The following is a 25,662-nucleotide window of genomic DNA, read 5'->3' as shown; positions in this document are numbered from 1 at the left end:
GTGTGCTGCCTGATGATACGTCCTAGGTTATGAAAATTTCTATTATGAATAAGTATGCAAGGTTTTTTAAAAAATATTTTTATTTGCACATTCACCTTTTTTCTCTTCATTTATTTGTTTACCTCTGCTGTCCTGGTACTTGGCAGAAAACCCAATTTTATTTTATTTTTTACTCTGGGAATTTTCCTGGTCCTGCATTGCCCACCCGACGCACATCAGATAGACAAACAGTGAATAACTAGTTTTGCTGCTTCACTATTCTGCCACCGACACCTTGTTTTACAGACGGAATCCTCCTTTGAATATAGTTCTTTCATTTGGTACCCTTAGAGATACTTACGATTTAAATATACAGTATATACATCTTTCAGCTGCAAGGATTGTGTAGTGCTTCAGCTGTGATCTCTAAAACACATTTTGGAGTATATGGGAGTATAAACATTTGTGCCTGTCTGCAATTCAAAGCAGCTGCCTCTTTTACCCTGGATCAATGTTTTAAAGCAATATTTCTTAACCCCAGCAACTGTGAGGTATCTGGACACAAATTCCCAGAATTCCTCATCCAGCATGCTGGTTGGGGAATTCTGAGAATTGAAGTCCACATGTCTTAAAGATGCTGAGGTTGAGGAACTGTTTTAAAATAAAAGCAGACTTGGCATATTCTTGTTCACTATCCTTCTATAGTCTGAAGTACTATACTAAATCCAAACACTGTACAGCATTAACATTTAATAGCCACAAAATATTCAGGATGTCATTAGGAAAGAAAAGAAAAAGGGAGGTGGAGTGAGTGGAATAAAATAATCTAGAGAAGAGTACGGCCAGTTCTCTAAAATTGAGAACAAGAGCTCTTCACCTAGAAGGGTCCTCTAAAAACTAGTATTATATAAACCATGTACCAAAACGTTACAATTTGTCATAAAAACATTTCACTGCCAGAAAACATTGAGATGGGGATAAAGATTAGGTGTTTCTCCGTCCGAAACAAAATGTTTTCTATGCAACGCTGAAAAAATGATCATAACAGTAAATGCACCACATACTCTTGCTGCCTGTGCAAGATTAAAAAAAAAAAATCCTTATGAGCCACCAGGTGACTGACCAATCCCAACCGTTTCCAGGCCCAAAAAAAAAGCTCTTATTTTATGGAGTATGTAATTCAGAACATGACCTAGATTCAGTTCCACTTGCACTATTGGAACTAACGATAGGGAGGGCAGCATTCATATCAGATTTGGAATTGGAACTGCTTATGTGGCATTCTTTTCACAAAGGATGACCCAGAATCAGCTCACTGAATGGTGATACAAATCTGGGACCCCTATTGAAACTTTTAAGCTTTCTGCTATCTGGGTCAAGAAAGGTGTTTTCTAAATAGCTGATCCTGAAGAATCTTTTGAGCAGGGCCTGCTGGTGTGGTGAGCTGTGGGACAGCTCTCAAAGTGAGCTGTTCTATTTTTGCTCCAGTGTACATCTTTGGTGTGATGTGATCTGCCTTTCCACACAAAACCTTTTTGTCCCTGGATCTTTCCTTTATGGTCATTAACAAGGTCCCCGAGTTCTGACTTCTGACTTCCGAGTTCCTCATTCCGAGTTCCTTGGTTGATTTGAAAACTAAGCAGGCACAGCATTAAAAAGTATGAGAATAGGAAACCTAGGCTAGACTGGGAAGACTAAGCAAAACACCCTGGAAGAAGACAAGCACAAATGACTTCCATACACCTGTCAAGATGAGCGTATGGATGTGCCTGCAAAGCCACCAGACGTTTAGCTTGACTTGAAGGAGGCTTGACTTTGCTGGACTAGAAGTGAAATATACCTGTAACGCCAGGGAATTCAGTAGAATGGCCATCCATTCCTCCATTTTAAATATTGTATAGTATGTATAGATCTGTAAATTGTATTCAGTTATTCAGGCCAATCCACAATTCTCAAAGACAAATTAGAGTTAACACTTGAAACAGAGACTAATACCATCTAATAGTACTTTATCCTCTAAAAATCTTTAAACAAACAATTAGTTTTTGTGGGATCCCTTCAGATACCAAATAAAATGCCCTCTTGATATTTGATCAGATTATATTGATGTTCAGAGTAGCGAAGAAGGTAGAACTGTGGTGATATTGAAGAAAAAATTGTAATGAAGTAGGGTGAATTCTATAGTGAGGTAAGTACTTGATTTCTAAGTTTTGTAGTAGAATTGTACATAACTAGATACATATGAAACAACTTTCTTATTTAATATAAATGGATTAGCTTAAACTTAGATGCTAACAAGCCTTTGAAAAGTCTGTTCTTTTTTTCCTTCAGATATGTAATATCCTTTCCCCTCTTCATAGTGAGCCAGCAGATGGGATTTAAATGCTACACCCTGGGATAGGTATTTTACAAAGACTGGTTGTGAGCAGTCCTCACAGGATCAAGTTGGTGGTGAGTGCTGGCAGGAACAGGTCCAAAACTGTCTATTGATCTTCGTAATATAACCAGGAGCTTCTAGTATTGCAATAGCTCTGCTTTTTCTCTTCTACTGTGATAATGATGAGGAATCATCTTCTTGCAAAGTAATCAATAGCTACAGTGTTGAGTTCCTGGCTGCTGATGTAGGCCTCTTATAAGTAGCATTTTCCACATAGAATGCTTAAATCAGCAGGAATTGGACTTAAGGAAAGAGCTTTGCTCAATTCTTTCTGCTCTACCTGAAAATCTTTAGGACACATTCTGGACTTGGAATTGTTCCAGCAGCGCTTCAGTACAAGGGATGGGGTTGATGGAAATGACCTCCCTCTTTCTGCAATGGAGATTCTCCATTGGCATAAGGAGCACCTTTTAATTATAGGTGACAATTGAATATACAAGCTAATGTCTTCTGTTCATTTGTGGTGGATTATATCAATAATGCAACATGATAATTTCCATAATCTTCCTAAGGACTAATCTTTCAGACACAGCAGTAGTGTACAAATTTTAAAAGGAGAACTGCAAAAAAAAATATTTTTTTAAATGAAAAAACAGTGAGCTCCTCATAAACATATAACTTAGTTATTTAAAAAAAATGTTTTCAAGATGGTACATCTAATGATCTGTGAACTGGTTAAGTCACTTATACATTAAATAAGAATTTAATTTTTAGCCCGATTTTTTTTTATAAAATAGTAAGCTTCATATATCAATGGAAACTATCATCTCTAAACCCATTGCTTGAAAAATTCTTAAGGAAATTAAATGCCTTCGCAATTGTTGTTTTATAAATCATAATCCTAAAAACAGGAGCCAAGGGCCAAAAAATTAAATTCATGTAACTGGTCAGTCTAAGGCAGGGATGTCAAATTTGCGTCGTCACATGACATATCATGACTTTTCCCCCCTTTGATAAACTGGGTGTGGCCAGCATATGATGTATCCAACCTGCAGGCTATGAGTTTGACAGACCAGGTCTAAGGCATCAGTGTAGCAAGAGTAAGCAGATGTCAAAACTATTCTGAACTTATTAGGAATGTATGGACATTTATTAGGAAAGTGACATTCATTGGCTTCCATACAAAGTAGTAAAATAATTCCACAAATGCCCCGGAATAGCATAATCTATTCAATAGCCCCCACCCTAAATGCTTGTTCTTTCCACAGGTAGATCACTTTTATTGTTAAAGTTAAAAGATACACCAATGATAAAGTAGCACACTACTTCCTTACTGCTTTCCAAAAATAGGTATATTTAGAAATGTGTCCCTGATACCAAACTCAAAGAGTCAAACTCAACTATAAGGACATTACTATTTCCATTTTTAGTTAGTTAGAGGAGAACTGATACTCTGGATCTATCTACTGCATGCCACTGTGGTTATGTTGGCTGGGAATTATGGGAGTTGATAAGAACTGCAGAGTGGAACTTCAAATTCTTGCTTTTAGGATGCCCTTATTGTTATAGGATATTTGCAACTGGAAATGGAAATAGGGAGCATATGGCAAAAGAGAATAATATTTTGGTGGAAAGTGGTCCTAGGCATTGCCTTTTATCCAATCCTGGCTAATAACAGGGTTTATGTGGTTTATACTGAAAAAACAGTTAAAAAGGACTGTGTCTACTATATTCACTAATAAACTATGTTTATAGTGTTGTGAATGCTATCTGATCAGTTTAGATTTCATTGTACTGTGGAAGTTGGGTTAATTGATTAAATCAAAGTTAAATTAAACATAGCTAAGTGTGTTAGCTATCTACAACTGAGAGAAACTATTGACTTTTCACATAAAAGCAGCTTCAAAGCAAAGGGGATTTCTTTTCCCTAAGAAACAAATCTGTAGGTGATCTTGGTGGTCTAAGAGATTATGCTTAACCCAAAGTCACTCAGGGAGTTTCTGGCGTTACAAAATGTCAGTCAGTTGAGATTTAGCAAATCAGGAAACAGACTCCCCAAGATGACTAAAACCATCTCAGAATAATTTCTCCACAATCATCTCTGTGGCTTCCAGCAACAGACAACTAGAGACCTCATTATTCCCAAACTTCACTACTTCACCATGTTCAAATTTGGTTCATATTTGTGTTTCATTTCTTAGATTAGAAAGGTTAGTTGCTGTTTGCTAGCTAGCTAACTGGACTCTTAGCAGAGAATTATAGCCCAGAAAGGGGTTGAGTTAACAAATATCCTTTTCCAGCTAACAGTTCAAAACTGTATCATTTTTAGTCATGTCACTTTAATTACATCAATCCACATTCCATGATCTCATAATCCCAAACATGATTTATTTATTAGATTACTATCTCATCTTTCTGCCAGGAGCAGAAGATGGTATTGTTAGCTCTCTACTTCCCAATTTATTTCTACAACCACCACCTTCTGGAGTGGGTTGGGCTCAGCAAAAGCAAATAGATGTTTCTCCAGTCTTATTCTAGCACTTTAATCACTAATTGGCTAATCAGCAAAAGTACTTTGCCAAGCTCACATGGCCACTGTCACTCTTCACTGCATATTGTTTTAAGAATTTGTTTAAATTCTTGAAGCTCCTTCTTTCTCACTCTCCTTAGACTGTTCTAAATAGGTGTAGATTTTTATTTTTTTTACAGTGTGTTGTCTATTTTTGATGGGCACAAATGCAGTGCTCCAACAGGGGAACATCCTACAATTCATTGTATATTTGCTTGTGGTACCCCGGGATCTTCCTTGCTTTTGTGAAAAAATATCTATATGATGATTAAAGTGCATTAAATGCATTACAAAATGAAAATGTGGAAGGCAGTATGGCGGGCCAAATGCCACAAGATAAGGCATTGTTCGCTGTTGTATGAAATTTAGGAATACTGCCCAACATTGGAGTGTAATTTTCTGATGGGGCTAATGAGTTAAGGTATGGGTGAAAAGGTGTTCAACAAAACTTCTCAATTGTAAGTGAAACAATTTTGTCTAACCACAGTTTTGGGAATTGGCTATTTGGAGCAGGACTACTATATGGAGAGGCATGTCCTCTGGGCTGAGGCCACTGCTCAGATGCCTGTTTTCCCTTTTACAATCGTTTTTAGGAGAGAAAAAAAGCAGAAAATATAAACCATGGATTTTTCTACTTAAGGCTCTTTCTGGCCTGCAGATCTTCCATTTTTCTAAAATTACTTTCTCTAAGTTATGTGACCAGAAGAACTGTTATATGCAAGATGTAAAATATACAAATCAATGGATCTGCCCAGATTCAAGAGAAGGAAACAGATGTGCACATGCAACAGAGGATACACAAGATCTAAAAGGACAACTCGGTGTCATTGAAATGGCCGTAGGGCTCTCTGTTTTCACTCCCCAAACTCTCTCAAACCAGTTCGAAGCATCCTGCAATTGTCCTCATTGATATTTTCTTGCAATACTACAACTTGTCTGTTGAAGAGCAGTCCTTTCAACTGACCAAAATAATGATGCAAAACTGGCAGCTTATCTGTGTCTCATTCCTTACCTCACTATAGTCCTGCATCTGTTTCTGCACTGATTAAAATACAGAAGCAGCTTGTACACAGGAAGTGCAAAACGACTCCCCACTACTAAAAAAGAGGGGCCAAAGTGTGGACTCCTGTCATGGCATCATAACCTCTATGGAGGAAGGAAAGCTGAGCATCCTAAGAAATCCAGGAGTTCCTTCCGACATTTTTATCTCTAAATTCTTCAGCTGCAGAGTAGCACTATTAAAGGAGAACCACTGAAAGCAATGTGTAGCATAGTGTATGAGAATGGGAAGATGAAATGGTCTGGAGACAGGAAATGAACAAAAGAGAGATATTTACAAGTGGAAATTGAAGCAATATGTTAGTGTGTAAAGAATACATTGAAATGAAAAGTTGAGATCTTTGAATAGAAAGGCGATTGAGAAGTAAATTCTACCTGGGGAAGGGAAGAATAAAAGGTAGCCAGTAAAGCACATTAAACTTGGTAAAAGAGAGGAATGGGGAGAGTAAGCTGATTTTCCCACCATTGCTACTTGTAAACTCCCAATCCCAAATTTAATAATTAAAACTCAAACATTGGTCATAGCCTGATCACCAAAAGTTTCTCAAAAAGTGTGGAATGACTTAAAGGCTTAAGAATAATTTGTCTATTTATTTATTTTTAAAAAAACATATCTCTTCTTTCTCATGGGTCAAGTAGGAAAGTTTAAAAAAATGATAAGAGGTATATGACAAAATTTGCCTGCAATTTTGTAAGCCATATCCAAGGAAAGCAAAGAGATCAAAGGATTTAGTCTGACAGCCTGATAGAGGTGAAGACCTCGTGTCTTTTGCACAGGTCTATCTTGAGTTATAGCCTCTCTATCTTCTAAGAATACTAAGAATAGTGTAGGAATTCTTAGTATTTTGCTCTTTCATGTAGGAATGAAACTTCTTTTTCCAGGCCAGGCCTGGATGTCAAATGCAGAAGACTTTGACAATTGTTAGTCAAAACGGAGAAATGATTGATAGGAAGATTGAGTTTATCTTTTTTCCTACTATCCATTTTCTCCACCCTCATATACCCATTAAAGCAAACATGTAGTTTGAGACTGAAAGGTTTCAGAGCCGAGACATTATTTCTTTGTTGGTTGTAGGAATTCTTTTATAGACTAGGAGAAAGAAAGGTGAACATTGCCTACCTACATTGATGAGGAAAAAAAATAACGGAGGGAGAATAGGTTATCTGGGAATTTTCATCACACATTCTTAGTTGCTGTTCCTTATAACTGCCTTTGTTGTGAGCAAAGTTCCTTTGCTAATGACTTTCCACCCAAGGCTTGTTGAATACCACAAATATAAAATGCTTCATTTAGTACACAGGTACACACGGCTCTTGTATCCTTCTCTGCGTCTGCACATGGATATTTTGCTATGTGTTAAAATTTGTGGAGGGGGGGAGGAGGGGAACATGGGATAAAAATATTTTTTTCTGAAGAAAGATGCCATTCACTTATGACAGAAGATAGGGCAAAGGGTTGTGGAGAAACAAAATGGGCTGTTTCCTTATTGTTTTCCTGTTATAAAGAAAGAACGCTGAACCTACCTTATGTTTGTTTGTTTGTTTGTATCACCCTTCTTCCAGAACTCCCCATTGCTGGTCCTGCTATAGTAGTCCTGCTGTTTGGCAAAACCATCCACACGCATGTAGGGAAGGTCTAGAGTTTCAGTAGTAGTTATCCTTCCCCTGTTGCTAGCTCTCCTACTTCTCTTCCTTTTATAAATTGTTTTGGATTGGTGGGGGGATTTTTTCAGTTGATCCTGAAAGCTTAGTTGTGCAGTTTGATTTCTTCTGTGTAGGCTAACCTTAGTAGTGCAGAGCTCTTAAAAATATAAGTTTGCCCCATTGTCCTTCTGATGTATGAATTTGCATTGTAAGTTATGTTTCAATCAGTTCAAATAAATCTTCAATGAAAAAAACTCTCCCTCCAAATCTTTCATTTATAAAGGAAGAGGAAAAGCCTATTCTTTCTTCCTTCGACTCAGTTGTCTTGGTTTTTTTTAATTAAAAGGAAAAATAACAACCACAAAGTTTTTAAGAGCTCTGAATAAAATTGCTTTGCCAATGGGGCAGTGGGAAGGAATGACTTATTTTTCTTGTGCCCGGCAGCAAAAGGGTTAATGCTTGCTTTCCTCTTTGATATCCATTAGTTTGGAACCCATGTTGTGATTGGTCCATGTCCATGTCTGTTTTGTTCCTGAACTGTATGACTTTGATTCAAAGAACCATTCAAAGTACAGCCTACTCAGCAGAGGTGTTTCCCATTCCTCCAGGTCACCCAACGTGCCTGCAGTTCACAGCAAACATGACAGAGGCTGTCAAAACCTACCAGTGGCAATGCATCGAATGCAAATCCTGTAGCCTCTGTGGGACTTCTGAGAATGACGTAAGCTTGTCTTTGTTATCAACACCTAAATTAGTCATTTGTAATAATGACTTGCAAACTAATGTACACGATCCCCAGGGTTCATTCATTGAGCTCAAGACATCCAAGTGGCAGAAGGGAGCTCTTCTAAATTCTACATGCACACTCAGTTACAATATACTTGCTCATTCTTTCTTCCTTTTGTCCCCTTCAAAATTGCTTCCTGGTTCTCACTTGGGATTACTTATGGGACCAAACCTGTCTGTTTTGTGGCAATACACAGTCCGATCCATATAGACTGAATCTTAGCAACTAAGAAAACAATTCATCTTTAAGAGCAATACTTCCTTCCCCAGAAGGATTGTGTGCTGGTTCAAATGATATAATTCAAAAGGCCTTTATTAGACATTATTTGCCCCAGTCAAGTCATTTTTACTACAGAGCTTGCAATAAGCCAAACAAATTTGAAGAGGTGCTGTTCTAACAATATATCAGGAGCAAAATTCTCAATCCTATTCAGAGGTTGTCTCTTTTCAAATCTTGCAAATGTCCATCTAATGGCAACTGCATCCAGTCAGTTCTGGAGCTCAGGGCTGTTGTGATGGGTGCCAATTGATGGTAGGCTCTTACAAAATGATAGTTTTGCTACAGGGTATATTGGATTTGAACAGTGATGACCCATAGAGTCTCAAGTAAAAGATGAAGCTTTAGGATCCCATCTATGTCAAAATTGAACAGCCCTCTCTCAACAGAGGGGGAGGGTTATGACATCATCCGTCTCCCATCTACAACATAGTCCTTTCAACAGTTCCAAGAAGGCTCCACGCCCATTTGCACCACTCAGGTGACTCTGATTACACAGATAAACCTCCTGGTGATCTTAATGACCTGCTAAAAGAATGCAAATGACCAGCTGTCTGCAAGGACTATAAATCCTTCCATTCCCCACCATCCAATCAGAGCAGAAAAAGCTTCTTGGATGAGAAGCAAAACGTCCTCAAAGAAAAACCAGAAAGTCCAGTTGCTTCTTGAAAAAAAAAAAAGCACCTTTGGATAACCTTTAGAAATACTATGCATTTTTATGCATTATCTAAAAGAAACTTTTTCTAATCGGCATGCATATGTAGTTCTATCCTAAGTAGTGCTCTGAGCAATATATACATGCAGAGATTGGGAGAAATAATCTCTCAGCATGGGATGAGATATCATCATTATCAGTGATGGGTTTCAAAATGTTTTATTACTGGTTCTGTGGGCGTGGGTTAGTGGGCGTGGCATGGATTGGTGGGTGTAGCTTAGTGGGTGTGGCAGGGGAAGGATAATGTAAAATCTCCATTCCCTCCCCAATCCAGGGAAAGGTTACTGCAAAATCCCCATTTCCTCCCCATCAGCTGGGACTTGGGAGGCAGAGAATAGATGGGGGCAGGACCAGTCAGAATTTTTACTACCGGTTCTCTGAACTACTCAAAATTTCTGCTACCAATTCTCCAGAACTGGTCAGAACCTGCTGAAACCCACCTCTGATCAATATGCCAGTGAGATCCAATTGTATATCTTTACTTTGGGCTGAGCAGGAAATGTTGCAGAGGTCCCTGGAGGCTATTTGAATCTAGATGGGGAAAACTAGGATCAGGCTTAATCCGAACAAGATGGAGTGACTGTGGATTCCAGAGATAGTCCATCATTATTTCTAGAATGGGTTGCACTCTCCCAGAAAGAATTTAAAGGTCCAGGCAAATTCTACAACAATGGTCAAAATGGCCTTTGCATAATTATATTTATGTGCCAGCCGTGGTACTTCATGAAACAAGAAGCTTGCTTTATTCAAAGCACCCCTTGAAGAGCATTTGAAAGTTAGTTTTACAAGCAGAAAACTGTGCAGTTACAGTCTATGCAAACCGAATTTTTCTCATAGAAAAATACGGCTGAGGAAGCTTTTATTAATTGCCAATGAGTTGGGCTGCAATTCAAGGTAATAGTTGTCACTTGTAAAACACTGTGTGATTTAGGATTTGAGTTGAATCTGCCCATCTGGTGAGATCAGGGAGGGAAGACTCTCCACCAAGGGAATATCCTCTCCCATGACCTCTTCTGGGTGGTCTAGAGTATTCCTCCTTTGGAATAGTCTCCTCTTGGATATTTGGCCCACCCACTTCTTATTCAGACTTGTTCAGAAAATGTGTCTCTTCTGGAAGGCATTTGAGAATGCGAAGGAAAATCATAACATCTCCATGCACAGGAACTTTAGATTGAATGTTATCAGCAGTTCGGTAACATTCCCTCCCTAATTCCAACTTGCATTCTTCTTGGCCACTCAGGTTCAGAGTAACCTCTCTAAATGAGATATTTTTTCTGTTTCAAATGCATGTTGCAATGTGCAAGTTGTAAGAAGATGACAATATAGCACAAAATGAGCGTAGGAAATAGCCTCTTTATCTATAGTTACTGATGTGCTCTTTGGTTCCTTATGATTTTACATGTTAACTTTTTAGTACAACAATGGGCAGGGTTACATGTTTTTAGCTAGATTGAATAATATAAATATATATATATTTCTTTTTTCTCAACAATTCTGGATCAGGACCAGTTGCTCTTCTGTGATGACTGTGACCGTGGTTACCATATGTATTGCTTAAACCCACCAGTCTCTGAACCCCCAGAAGGTACAATTGTTTGGAATATCTGTACCAATCATTTTACTATAGCACAATCAATATCATTTAAATATTCATGTATGTGTTTTGGCGGAATTGTTCTTTTCCCATATTGCTGAAGCAGATTTTTGAAACCCGGAGGGGAAAGATACAGGGAAATTGTCCCATGTGGGGTTTGTCTTGCAATATCATACTTCCCATGTGACATTATAGTCAAAGTAGCTTAAACAATGCAAATCATGGCAAAAAAAAAAGCTGTTTAAAGTAGTTAAACTGCTTTTTTACAGTGGTTCTACCTTGTTCATTTCATAGCAACAAATCTAAGGATCTCCTTAGGTCACATTTAGCTATAGTGTCCGTCCAAATATTGAAATGATCAATATTGAATGATCAATGTTAATATTGAAATACCAGCAGTGAACAAAACAATAATAAGCTAATGGAAATCCAGTCTCACTGCAGTGTTCAGAAAACACTTCTTTCTCTTCCTCACTAGTAATTATTATTGATTGGAAAGGTTAATTTGATTAGAGAAAAAAAATCTAATAGTTTATAGGCCTCTTCAGTTGAAGTTAGGGCAATAATTCTCGGAACCGTATGATGAGACTCACAAGCAGACCTTGGGGAAATGAATTGATTAAATCATGCAATTCTTCTATGGGGCCAATGTTTCCAGCCATAGTGAATGGAGGCTGCTTGCCAATTCTATGAAAGATTTTACTCCTTCTAACAGTCTTTACTCGTTTGAGTGGGTAATTCCAGTGGCTTCTTTCCTTGGATGATGTGATTATTCATTGAGTCCTCAATGTGGAGATGCCATAATCTATAGTATTCCTTCAATTGTTGTTCTGCTCATGGACAGAATTGTGACTTATTTTGCATAATCCAAATTGTGTAGTCATATACATTTTAAAAATAAACCTTTTATAAGATCTTGGGAATGAGGTAAGTATTTTTCCTATGACAGCCAGTAACACTTGAAGTTGTAAAGGCAAGCCCCTTTGCTTAAGCCAAAGCAGCAATGAAACGTGGGAAAATTTCTCACAAGACAAGTGAGAAATTCCTCATGTCCTTACCATGTCGCTTCATTTCATGAATTCCTTCTGTAGCCATTTTTGTGCTCTTGGTTGGTTCCATTCTGCTTGCAGAGGAAAGGATGGGGAGAACTCAGTTGATGAAGATTACGAGCCTCTTTTAAACCCTGAAATGGATATGGATTTAACCCATCATGGCTGCCTCTGAAATAAATTGCTGTTAGTTTAAGGGCAGTGAAGGTATCCTAGCTCACAAGTTGTGAGTCACTGTGTAGTCACAGCAGTTAATGAAAACAGAAGGACATACTATAGGACCATGATGGCGAACCTATGGCAAGAGTCCCACAGGTGGCACACGGAGCCATATCTGTGGGCACGCGAGTGTTACCCTAGCTCAGCTCCAGCATGCATGTGCATGCCAGCCAGCTGATTTTCGAGCCCACTGGAAGTCGGGAAACGGGCTGTTTTCGGCCCCCATGGTTCCTAGAAAGCCTCTGGAGCCTGGGGAGGGTGAAAAATGGGCTTTCTGGACCCACCGGAAGTCAGGAAGTCAGGCCATTCCCAGCCTCCGGAGGGCCTCTGGAGAGTGGTGGAGAAGGCCGTTTTTGCCCTCCCCAGGCTCCAAGAAAGCCTCTGGAGCCTGGGGAGGGCAAAAAATAGGCCTATCAGGCTCACTGTGCCATCGGTGCCAAACGTGGGAGGAGTGGAGGAGGGTCACATGCGCATGTGCGGGGGCAGAGCACATTAAATTATAGGTGTGGGCACACATGCGTGCAACACACACACACACCCGCGCGACTTCCACTTTTGGCACGCGACGGCAAAAAGGTTAGTCATCACTGTTATAGGAGATATGAAAAACATCTACAGGAACCTCCCTCCAAATACTTGCGCAGCTTCTGATGCCCTTCAAAATAACTTCTCTCTTCTACATTCGCATCTTTTTCTTTAAATAATACCCCAACAAATGTGGGGGGAAGATAAGTACAAATTGGGAAAATAGTATTACACACACTGATATATGATAGAATTTATTATAATTACAATGTGCATGTTAAGGTTAGAAGTTGGAAGACTATGATTATTGTATATTTAATTGTATTATTATTGTTAGCATTGTGTAAAAAGTATATTGACCCAGTCAATACAGTGTCCACAATGGCTGCTAAAGGAAAATTACAAATATAACATATATACAAAAATAACTTATCTCTTGACAGAAGTTGCCTACAGCAGGGGCAAGAGGAACTAACCTTGGCTGATCCCTAAAAGCTAACAGAGTCAAGTCTGGCTAGCACTTGGTTGGAAAATAAAATAAGAAACAAAGCACCTGCTATTGTTCAAACTGCACGTAAACTGAACCAGGCACGTTTATCTGCAGACCTGGATATAATTTAGAACAGGGGTGTCAAACTCAATTTCATTGAGGGCGGCTTCAGGGTTGTGTTTGACCTCGGGCCAGGGTGGGCGTGGCCAGGGTGGGCATGGCCAGCTCGACATCACTCATGTCAGGGGCACCTGTGGTGGCCCAAGTGTTCTCTGTTTTCGGCTGCCACGGCCTCCTGCAATCCTCTGCCAGTGAAAAGAGCTCCATTTTCACTGGCAGAGAGTTGCAGGAGGCCATAGCAGCCAAAAACAGAGCTCGGGAGCCTGTTTTCGCTGGCAGAAGCACAGTGGACCGGTCCTTTGCTGTTTCCAGGGCGGCCCTGTGGGCCAGATCTCAGTACCCCATGGACCAGATCTGGCTCCCAGCCCTTGAGTTTGACACCCCTGATTTAGAATGTCTTTTCAACATGTAACCTTTTCCCTATCTTTATTTATAGGAAGCTGGAGTTGTCACTTGTGTCAAGAACTACTCCAAGAGAGAGCATCAGCTTTCTGCTACCAGCCCTAGATGAGAATAAAGGATTGGGCTTATTCTTGAATCTGTAGCACCAGCACACCATGATCATCCGTCACATAGGCTATGTGTAACCATAAACACACTCTTGCCCTCATGAAAGGATGAACACTCAAAGAAGCATCCATAGCATTTGCTTCTCCAGGGTTACATTTCACCAAGAATTGACCTCCTGGGTTCTACTAGAAGGAGCACATCTTTGAGGCAAGGGGGAGGATTCTATGTTCCAAATGGATCATTTTCCCCTGCAGTGCATGATTGCAGGTCTGTTGTAATAGATTCATATGTGTTATGATTATAGCATAAAGGGGAGCTGTTGTAACTGTTGATATTTAGGCATTTAAACTGTGTGGATTGTGATTCTGATTTGATTTATCTTCTCTTTCCTTCAGATAAATCAGTATTCGCCATCCCTCAAACAGTCATGTCCCCTAATTCCTAACTAACATGGGCAACAGCTGAAAACAATGGGAGTTAGATTCTCAGCATATCCAGAGAACATTAGATTAGTATTAGAGTGCTTGGTGATTGTTTGTGATCTAGGGTTGTAGTCCAGTGGTGGTATTCAGCCGGTTCTATCCAGTTCTTGCGAATCAGTAGTGGGAGGCTCCGCTCACCTACCCGAATGTAAACCTGTGCCGTTTTTGACACTCTGCGCATGCATGGAAGGTTCTTCGCATGTACGGAGGTGGTGCCTGCACTCACATTTGTGAACCAGTAAGTGAATACCACCCCTGCTGTAGTGGGATATTAAACCTTACTTATCAGAAAAAGTTCTAATGGAAAATTGCTGTTTATAAGTAAATATGTCAGATAATAGTATCTGGCTGTTTATGGTTCTATAAAAAACCCAAAATAACCATTCATAAGGGAGCGTATACACAATATCTACCTTGAAGCGTCTCCATTGCCCTAATAATATAGAGATAAAACGGTGATATGACTTCATTACTTTAATGTATCCCACAGCTAGTTTAGATTCCCTGACATAGCACATCCAGTCTATTGCTCTGCCTAGATAAATGACAGCCCAGTGAAGGAGTGCCAGACTCTCAAGCAAAAAGCAAAGCTATCCCAAATTCATTTGGGAACATTATATCTTTCTTTACAATGGCTGCCTTCTCTTTCTTTAAGGGTGAAAACTTTAAAGAAAAATTCCTTATGTCATAACTGGGATTAGAGTTGCCAGCAGACAAAAGATCATCTCCTCAACTTCTCTTTCCCTGCACTACACTCACACGAACAACCGAGAAGCCTGTTTTGTGCAGGGTCACTCAAGGCTCTTGTCTCTGGCAACAGAAGATTGGCAGCTATGTCGGCCCTCATTTCCATATTTGGGTGACATAGCTGACTTGGGGTCATTAGTTTAATCAAAAACAAATCCAGGTCTGACTTGGGTTTCAACTAATCCTCGCTAAATGCAGCAGCTCTCATTTTATTTTTAGTTTACGGTGTATTCTGCCTGTCCTTCCTTTCATTTCCCCCCCCCCCGGCCCCCCAAATAATCCTATTAAAGGTTTAAATAAAAAAATAAAAGATCATGGAGACTAAAGGAAAGGAAGAAAAGAATTACAAGAAAAAGAAATGCAGAAAGAGAAGAAAAGAACTCCACCCCCTTCATAGCCGGTGTAAATAATTCCCTCAGCTCTTCACTTCTTCTTAGCTAACAACGGTAAACTCTTCATCTCGTAACCCTTTTCTTAACAACAGGCAAATCAAATAAGTGACATCTACTTCAATCCAGTTAGTAGCAAAAGATCCATGCAGGGCTCTAAGATTTTAACATTAATTAACACATATAAAACTCAACATTTCACACCTAATTTATGTCATGAAATAGTCTCAACATTCTATTGCAAACAACATTTACAAAACACCAAATTTAAACATGACCAAAAAAAAATCCCCTTTAGAAACGACAAGTTCCAATGCAAAATATTCCAAATAACATATTACATTTTCCTCATGTCCACCCTGTAGCCGCATCCACATTTCACAAGTATATAATAACCTCAATATTCTAATAGAGACAAAAAACCCCAACTAAAATTAGATATAGCAAAGATAAATAATTTCTCCTTATTTAAAAAAAAACCCTCCAAACTTTCTTACTTTAACTAAAGAAAAACAATTAAATGTAAAACCAATATTATAAAATCATAATTACATAAAATAACTGTTTGGGAAGAACTTTTTACATAATATCTGCTTTAGGCAAATCCAGTACAACATCACTAATTCAGAAAGAATCATCCTGTATAACAATGTAACCTATTTATCTCTGCTAGAATAAGCCAACTTTATAATTTTTTAATTTTCTTTTATATAAGAAAGTGTTTCTCTGCAATCCACCCAGGTGGTTGTTGATCCTAATACAAATTTCTTTAGTGCCTTAAACAGTCTTTCTTATAAATCCAACAACGGGAAATTATTGCATTATTTCCTGGAATTCTCATTTTTCTTTTTTGATTTTTATTACCTCATCAGGTGTATTTGGTGACAGATTTTTCTTCAAAGTGTTCACATTCTCTTCAAGTAAATTTTGTTGGACAAATTGTTCTGTGATATCTTTGATAACACAATGTTCTCTAGAAGACAGAACATAGTTTTCATTTCTTGGTGCAGATCCCTACACAGTTCTTCAAATATGTCTCTAAATACCATTATAAATTGCTTGTCTTATACCTCCAAAACTCAAAAACATTCTTTCTTTTCCATTTATACATATATTGTTTTCAAAAAATAGTTTCAAAGTATTAATATTGAAAGCTCCAAACTCTGAATTTTTTGAACCCTTAGAACTTCCTGTAGCCAAAATGTGATCTAAATTTCTTAATTTTAAATTCTTAAAAATTATACAATTAAATCTTCATATTCTTATATTGAGGATTAACGGCATCCACTAACCTGGTGCTTCCAATCTTGTTATTCTTAAAAGTGTCTACTTTCCTTAAATCCATAAAAGACAATTTCTGAAGATCATTAAAAAGGGAACATAGTGTCCTCCGAAGGCTCCAAATTGCAGTTGAAGCAAAATGATGAATTCTCCCATCTCCTTGTCCTGCCCCCCGCCCAAGATTGCTGTCTCTTCATAAGAAAAAGGAATGACAGGAAAAGGAAAAACAGCTTGGCCAATCTCGTTCACCTTGATCCAGAGAAGATCAAAGGTAGTTGATCTGCTTTGGCTACTTTGTACAGCTCTAACCTGTCTGCAGCACTGTCTTCAGTCAGCCATTTTCTCCTGGAAATCTTGATTTTCCTCTCCTTTCAGACGAGCATGCTATGCAACCAAGACCTGGTCATTTGAGGGTGCCAAAATTATGATTGGATTCAAACATGCTAAACGATAGTTTGTTAAATCATGGATTACTGAATGAATCATGATGGCTGGGTTAGCCAAACTAAAACCAAACCAATCAGATTACTGCTTTGCATACTGCATAAAGTCAAACTCTTTCAAATTATACATTCCTTGGAAGAGTTGCTCATAAACAATACAGCACTCAATATGTTTGGATTTCAGGTACAATCTGAATGTGACAATGTCCTTAAATGTAAGAATCGTTTAGGGAAAAAATCATTTAGAAGAAAAATGTATACCGTAAATTGTTAACAATAGAAGGAGCATTGCAATAGTGAATGTAAAATCTTGTCTGTGATTTACCTTCCTTTGGTCCATATCTTCAGACTTTTTATGTCCAGCTGACCTCTGATAGTAATGACACCTCTTAGATGGTTAAAAATGTATGTAGGAGGATGCTTTGAAGATCTGATTGGAAACCACAGAGACTGTTGATATCACCCCAGGGGTGAAAAGTAAAATTTGTTACTACCAATTCTGTGGGCGTGGCTTGGTGGGGGGGGTAATATGACTGCGTGGGCATGACCAACTTTTTTTTTTACTTTTAAAAGCATTTTTTTTTGCCTTTAAAAGAAAATATGCCTCTGATGATCAGGCAACTCAGCTGGGATCGTCAGAGGAGCCTTTTAAAAGATTTTTTTCTACAGCCTCTTCAGCCAAAGAGGTTTTAAAAGGCTCTGACAATCCCAGCTGAGCCATGCAATCATCAGAGGCTTTTTTTTTTTACTTTTAAAAGAATTTTTTCGGCCGAAGAAAAAATGCTTTTAAAAGTAAAAAAAAAAACCCTCTGATGATCACGTGGCTCAGCTGGACATGGGGTGGGGGTGGGCAGGGATTTTTGCTACCAGTTCTCCGAACCACCCGCCACGAACCACCCGCCACCATCGTCTGAACCGGGAGCATTTCACTCCTGCATCATCCCATGCTTTACATGGAATCTAGACAAATCACAATATTTTGACCCGAAGTATATTATCTGCTTCGAGCCTGATACTAATACTTTAAAGGAGAGCATGGGATGCACGGAACACATGTATCCTGTGTAATACAATTATGTTGCAGATCCCTGACTGGCAATTTTTCAGGCTTCAATACAATTTTTTTTCCAGTTCTATATGGAATGCCAAAGATTGAATTTGAGACTGTTACACCAAGCAGCAGGCCTTCTAGTACAAAGGGTCAGTGACTTTATTGGGCAAATTAAGCCCATACTACTTCTCTAAGCTAGGGATGAACAATGGTTCAGCTGCCGTGCTCTTCTGTTGTTGCAGAGGCTGTTTCCTCCACTCCCAGCTCTGTTGTTTAGGCTTAACGTGAGATTTTAAGGTGCAGTCTAAAATGTTCATAATTGGCATGCAGCAGATTGGCTTCAGTGAATGGGATTTTTGCCCCTACAGCCTTATTGGTTGACTTGTTATATTGCTGCAGCACTTAATCACACCCACTCTGATACACACACACAATATCATTTATTTATTTTATTTATCTTATTTTATTTGAATTTATATCCCGCCCTTCTCCAAAGACTCAGGGCGGCTTACACTGTGTTAAGCAATAATAGAATAGAATAGAATAGAATAGAATAGAATAGAATAGAATAGAATAGAATTTTATTGGCCAAGTGTGATTGGACACACAAGGAATTTGTCTTGGTGCATATGCTCTCAGTGTACATAAAAGAAAAGATACGTTCATCAAGGTACAACATTTACAACACAATTTATATCAATCCATTTGTATATTATATATAAAGTCAACTTTATTGCCCCCAACAATCTGGGTCCTCATTTTACCTACCTTATAAAGGATGGAAGGCTGAGTCAACCTTGGGCCTGGTGGGACTTGAACTTGCAGTAATTGCAAGCAGCTGTGTTAATAACAGTAGACTTAGTCTGCTGAGCCACCAGAGGCCCTATCATAAAGTGGTTGATTTGGTTTTGGCTTGAAGTAGTGCGATATACAAAATTATCATAGCTTAGTGTTAAGTGGGAATGTGTTAAGTGGTTTATTCAACAAATTGCAGTAAGTTTGGAACTAAATTAACTCTCCTTCACCCCTCTCCCCCAGTGCTGCATAAACTATTTATTTGAGGTTGAAATGTCCCTTGTCATGTACATGATTGAGGAAGGGTCTTAGAGAGGCCCTCTATGACCATTTTGGTTTTTATTTTCTGAGGTTGCACAGTGGATAAAAAGGGAGGGAAAGAGGGGTATAGACGCCTGACCCTGTCCATAATGGTTCCAACCCCAAGGCTTAAAAAAATAAAAAGATTGCTAGATGAATGAGAAAACCAGTCAACAGTGTATGATACACAAATGTAGATTAACAAGGTGTTGAGTCAGGCCGAAACTGAAATCATAAAAAGGAATGGCTAGTTAAAGCAGAAAGTATTGATAGCAACTCCAACCTATAATATACAACATAAAATACATTTTGAAAGTGCAATAATTTCCCCACTTCAAAAAATGAAGATACATTCCATCTAACGTTAAACACCTTTATATTAGGTTGATTTCAGTTGTAAATGTTCCCAGAGAAAGTGTACATTTTGCATTTTCATTCTGAGTATGTTTATAAAATGACACAATTATTTCAAAGTTGTGACTAGTGTTCGATAATAAGACCATGTGTTGTTATACATACTCTGTCTCTGAAAGCTGCTTGAGTCTTTAGTGAAAGCACCGCAAGCAGAACACATAAATTATTATTATCTATTAAAAGCCCAAGCACAGTTAGCTTGCCAAAATTAGGGTTGTGATACTCTATATACACTCATGTGTGAGCTCCATTGATTTTAATAGGACTGCAGTCAATTCAAGCCAGAATAGAAGTGCTTAGACTATGAACAATGTTATTGGCTCTTAGACCAGCATTTCAAAATTACAATGCTACAGTGCATTGCCAATATATCACAATAGTCTTCTGTAAGCTGGTCATACAAGGTCAAAGCCATCTGCAGAACTGAATGTCTCTTCATTTTTTGCATTAGAATTCTAAGTCCTGAGAGAAAGTCTTTCACAAACAAGCGCAGATTTTGGGATTAAAATGTTTGCGTTTGTTGGATTTAAACTGCTGCTTCTACATACGAAAAAACTCTGCTTCGTGAGAATTGGTTCTTAGATGTAAGGTATCTTGAGGGAGGTGCAGTTTTAAATATTTCATGGTAAACATTCAATGTTTTTTCAAGGGAACCAAATCCTGTAGGTCAATCTAATCAAATTGATGGGGTTGCTTTTTTTCCTTTGTTCTGGGTGAGAGCAGGATTATAAATTGAATTTAAGACTGGCTAAATCTGCTTTATTTAGAGAATTAATTACTAATAATGACCTCAAAGCCAATCATCGAATTATTTTTCAGGACACACGCCAACCTAAAACTCTGAACGTGCAATAGTGGTGGCACAAAACACACCTACTCATGTGCATGCACACAACCACCCAAGTTCTTCCAGACAAACTGATCCAGGATAGAAAATATAAGAATAGTTCAAATGCATGTTTAAGATTCTCCTCCTGTAGCTTATCAGTGAAATAACCAAGGTTCAAATTGGTAAAAGTGTTGCTTCTAAGAAAAGTCATCGCAAAATTACGTCCTTATATGGAAAAAGGAGCAACTGGAGAAAGGATGGCATCCCAGAGAGATGCAAGATGCAATTATGGTGATATTCACAGAATTTATTATTTAGAAAAGGTCTTTAATTTAGTACCTTCAATGTTTGTGCCAGGGAGAAGGGGAGAGACTGGCAACTGGCAGAGTCATTTTCATCTCGAGTTTTCTCTTCCAACAAATAGAGAAAATGTCAAAATCCCCTTCGGTGAATAAGTAATTTAAACACGCCGTATGAAATCTCGCCTTGCCAGTGATCACAGCAAAGGGACGCAGCGGCCCAGCTTGCTAAAACAAGGGCCTGTATAACAAGAGGTTCCTTTTTAACGGGGAAAAAAACAACAACCAGCCAGATGAAAGACAGGTTATAGAGTGCTCTTTTCGTATTGGATCTTGTAATGGCGATAGACAATGTGGAGAAAATGCCCAGGCAGAGAAATAAAATAGCTCAGCCACAAACCATGCTGCAAGCTGACTTTCTGCAGCATGCTGTTTTCTATTTCCAAGACTAAGCCCCTGCGATGGGCGCTTCCTTGGCTCTGGCCAGCTCAGGCAGGAAAGCCCTTCAATTTCCCATTCTGTAGTGACTTTCATTTACAGAATGGATGCGCTTACGGTGTGTAAGAAAGAAGCACTGGAATTAATCCAGCAAGGCAGCTAGGTGGTGGTGTGCACGTGTGCATGTACGTGCGCCCGCATGCCCGTGTTGTTTCTTTGCATCTCCCAGCTGATTCCAAAGCTTAGGACTTAACAGCTGCAGTTCTCTGGCAGAATTAATTCCTTCCGAGCCTTCGCTTCCCTCCCGCTTGTTTCATTCAGGCCTTCTTAAGCCGAAGTGTGAAGGTGCCTGGCAACGCAATTTCCTCCATGGATTTGGGCAAATCGCAACCTCCCCCCCCCCTTTTTTTTTTTTCCAGAGGTAGCAGCTCAGACAAAAGTCAGAATACTCTCTTTCAGAGGAAAAGGCTCGCTTTCTATGCTAACATGCCCAGGGTTTCTCCACAAGCCAGGTCTTGCATTTCAAAATTTGGGTAGCTGATCCAAGCCCCCCGAAAAAGCGAGTGAGTCTCAGAGGGGTGCCTGACGGAGAAATCAAAGGCTAAACTTTAAGCAATTAGCATTGTTAATGTTTACTCTGAGATAGTACAGCTGTGAAAGTCTCATTAAAATATTCTCCAGGGTGGGGGAGGGGGAGAAGGCAGAGATTAAGGTACCAACTTTCTTTCCTATTAAAAAAAAAAAATGCCCACCTGATATAATGAAAGATGCATGTGCTTAAATATCTTGCAGGGCAAAACATGAAAAATATACATATTTTATCCCCCCCCCCCCGGCTGGCTAGTGGCAGTGTGTCAGGAATGACACCTTGTGGAATAACAGGTGCCTAATAAACTGGGGGAAAGTGGATAAATTCTTTAAAATTTGTATTTCAGTAATCAGGATCTCACAAATTCAATACAAAGCTATACAAGTAAAAAAAATATACATTGTAGGTAGGAGATCAAACCTGTCCCTGGGCCTTAGGTAGAAAGTATATATATATATTTTAATTGATCCAGGATAAAATCTTTAAGTCAAAGACCCTATAGCACCTTTTTCATCTCGGCTCACCTGTGTTGTTAAGGTGATGGCACAATAATGAACTACTTTATGCCATAACTGTTGATGCCCGGTGACAGTTTCTTAGTACTTATATTGTGCCCATCAAGAGAAAATGGAGCCAGGAGACTTCAATGGACATCAACACACAGAGAGCATTGCAGATCATTAGCTTTTCTAGCACAGTAATAGTAATGCAGTAGGCATCAGTTCTGTCATGTTTGTGACAAAAGTCCTACTCTGGAGGTGCCAGAAATGGAACTGGGAAATTCCTTCATGACAGCCATGGGCTTTATCCCTGAACTACAACATGAAGGACCCACTGTTCTCATTCCAGACAGCTTGTTCAGAAGGACACCATGATCGATGCTGCTGAAAGCATCTCAAGGTTCTGGGAGACGTAGCAAGGCTGTGCACCCCTATCTTTCTTTTGGCATTTTGGTGATTAATTTGAAATGTTTCCCAGTAACCGTATCCAGGAGAGACTGAGGTAGCATGGCAACCATCTGAAAACCTATTCCAAGAAAAGGTATTGCATGCTCATTAGAAAGAGGTTCATTTTATACTGCGCAGAAGTTTGGTAGGCCTATGTGAGGATTCATTTTGGTGCAAAATCCCCTTCTAATCTCACACAACAGTACTTGAGGGCAATCTAGGGTCTGGAAGTCAGCTTCATCCCAATCCCATAGGCTGAAGGGAAAAGTAGAAGTGTAACATTCGGATTATTAGGCATGTGACTCAGGACCAGGTTAGGAGAAAATTGTATGCACTCCAGGGGTGGGTTTCACTTACCTTTGCTACCAGTTCGCTTGCATGCGCACCACTTCTGCACATGCACAGAAGTTTCTCCGCATGCGCAGATCGTATTTGATTACATCTGGGCAGGTGGGCAGAGCCTCCCGCCGCCGCTGCTACGGGTTCGCCCGAACCAGGGCAAACCGGTAGCAGCCGACCACTGATGCACTCACTCTTAATTGATATACTTCCCCTGGTGCTTTGCTTCAGACATTAGCTGAATAACTTGACTCTCAGCTTCTGTGTCAAAAGATATCAAAACAACAAAATTTCAAGTCTGCAGGGAACAGGCATAGGAATAGTTTTTAGATGATTATTTCCTCTGTATCCTTCATTTGTTAAATTAAGGGATGTGTGCTTCCTCCACTGATTCAATTAAACAAAATCTTTTAATCTAGAATTTAGCTATACAGGTAGTCTTCGATTTACGACCACAATTGACCGCAACATTTCTGTTGCTAAGTGAAACATTTGTTAAGTGAATTTTACAACCTTTATTGCCACATTTGTAAAGTGAATCATGGCAGTTGTTAAGTAAGGACCATGGTTGTTAAGTGGCTCTGGCTTCCCCATTGTCTTTGGTTGTCAGGAGGTTGCAAAAAGTGTTCACATGATCCTGGGATACTGCAACCATCATGAAGCATCCAAATTTTGTTCCTGATACCATAGAGATGCTGCAAACGTTTTAAGGGTGAAAAATGGTCATAAGTCACTTTTTTAGTGCCATTGTAGCTTTGAACAGTCACTAAAGGAACTGTTGTAAGTCTATATATGCACGTATAAGCTCACAAGGGTCACTTTTGAAAACCCTTATTGCCTCCAATTATGCCTTCTGTTTCTAGGACTTCTTGTCTTTTAAGCAAAAGGCAATAAGTAATCAAATAAGCCTTTTTTGACTGTAGCAGATGCATTCATTTTTCCTTTTGTTATGACTCATCCTAGGCATGGATGTGGAAGTATAATTCTTTATTGCTTTTGCTCAGAACTATTTTTCAGCCAGGTCAGTAGTTAATGCTGTGCTCTCTTCTTCTGGCTTAATTTAGGCTTTTTTTGGAGGGGTGGGGTGGGGCGGAAGACCTTTGACTCAGGTTTTTTTTTTTTTTTGGACTCCTGGTGACTGTCCCAGCAGTTTCCTAGCAAGGTTTTTCAGAAGTGGTTTGCCCTTGCCTTCTTCTTAGGGCTGAGATAAAAGTGATCGGCTCAAGATCACCAGCTGGTTAGTGCCCAAGACAGGACTAGATCTTACAGTGGCCCAGTTTCTAGTCTGATGCCTTAATCACTACACAGAACTGGCTCTCTTATAAGTGTTTTAGTATGATTGATTGAATACACATAGTCCACTCATGAGCCTTAGGAACCAGAACAGAGCCAATGTTAACATGATGCTGGGACCAGAACAACTGGTTGACCAAGTCAGACAAAACCATTTGTTTTTTGGGCTTTGTATCAGTCAACAAGGCATCTACTTAATGCTACATATGGTGCCAGTAGAAAACCATATCTTGGAATCTTGAGGTCAATGATCTTGGTGGCCAAGCAAGAAATGTTATTTGAAACATTAAGTACTGTATTTACTGAGTATTGGCTAATTTAGCAAGCTGGTTGTAGCTGAGATGCCAATCAGCAGCTTTGCCCATTTGGTATTCTGATCACTGCTATTAAAATTTCAATATAGTTCAGAATAGTCATGTGTTGGACTCTTCACTGTTATGAATCAAGGCCTTTGTCCTTATTTTGGTTGGGATGCAACTTAAGAGATGCTAGAGCATAGGCAGCTTCTCCTTAATTCTTTGTGAATAACTCAGAAGTGTGTATACTTGTGTTCCCCTATCTCTAAACCTGGTAATTATAAACTGTTTTTGTCCTGTTTTCTTTGTCAGTTTTGTCTCTGCAGCTCCCTATTTTCACCAGCAACTAAGTTTCCGTTGACTGATGTAGCAGCTATTTCCCATTTTTCTCTAGTGCCTCTTTCCACTCCATATTTGGGATACACTATTTTCCCCCTTTCTGTCTTTTCTATTTTTAAGTCAGTATAATTATAATAAGTGTGCCAACCTACATACTAGGGTAGGCATGCTAACTAATATATTTTTTTCTGCAATGTAAGTTATTGCTTTCCATGTGTGTTTGTGTAGCTACAATAAACTTGTGGATCTCTTTGAATTTTAATCCTTGTCTGACTGCATCATTTTCTATCAATTGTGAAAGCTTGTGCTTTTTGAATTAACAATCCCTTTGATTCATTAATTTAAGAGAGATTTGAGTTAATCATTGCTCAGATTTTCAGGAATTACATCTCCTACGGATACATTGCATACATTCCTCTGTCAGGAAATACTTTGGAAATGGTTCCTGATTGTGGAGTGTTTGATGCTCTTTGAGTTT

General features: G+C 39.0%; 1 protein-coding gene across 3 annotated transcripts in view; it reads left to right on the top strand.

Annotated features, from left to right (window-relative positions):
• The window catches only part of DPF3 (double PHD fingers 3), a 274,774-nt gene extending 249,328 nt beyond the window's left edge, over positions 1-25,446 (top strand). The window contains exons 9-12 of one of the 3 annotated variants that reach the window (XR_009152573.1): positions 8,237-8,349; positions 10,910-10,991; positions 13,840-14,180; positions 14,309-25,446. Coding sequence is in view for 1 of the 3 variants with exons in the window: in XM_058161947.1 (XP_058017930.1) it covers positions 8,237-8,349; positions 10,910-10,991; positions 13,840-13,910 (266 nt within the window). In the remaining 2 variants the exon portion in view is untranslated. Of the gene's footprint in view, positions 1-8,236; positions 8,350-10,909; positions 10,992-13,236; positions 13,382-13,839 lie in introns of all 3 variants that reach the window. The other 2 variants (XR_009152574.1, XM_058161947.1) reach the window with 2 other exon arrangements.
• Positions 25,447-25,662: the final 216 nt, after the last annotated feature.

This window comes from Ahaetulla prasina, chromosome 1 (genome assembly GCF_028640845.1).
Source record: "Ahaetulla prasina isolate Xishuangbanna chromosome 1, ASM2864084v1, whole genome shotgun sequence".
Classification (NCBI taxonomy): domain Eukaryota; kingdom Metazoa; phylum Chordata; class Lepidosauria; order Squamata; family Colubridae; genus Ahaetulla; species Ahaetulla prasina.
Note: the sequence above shows the minus strand (reverse complement) of the source record. Positions and strands in the feature narration are given on the sequence as shown.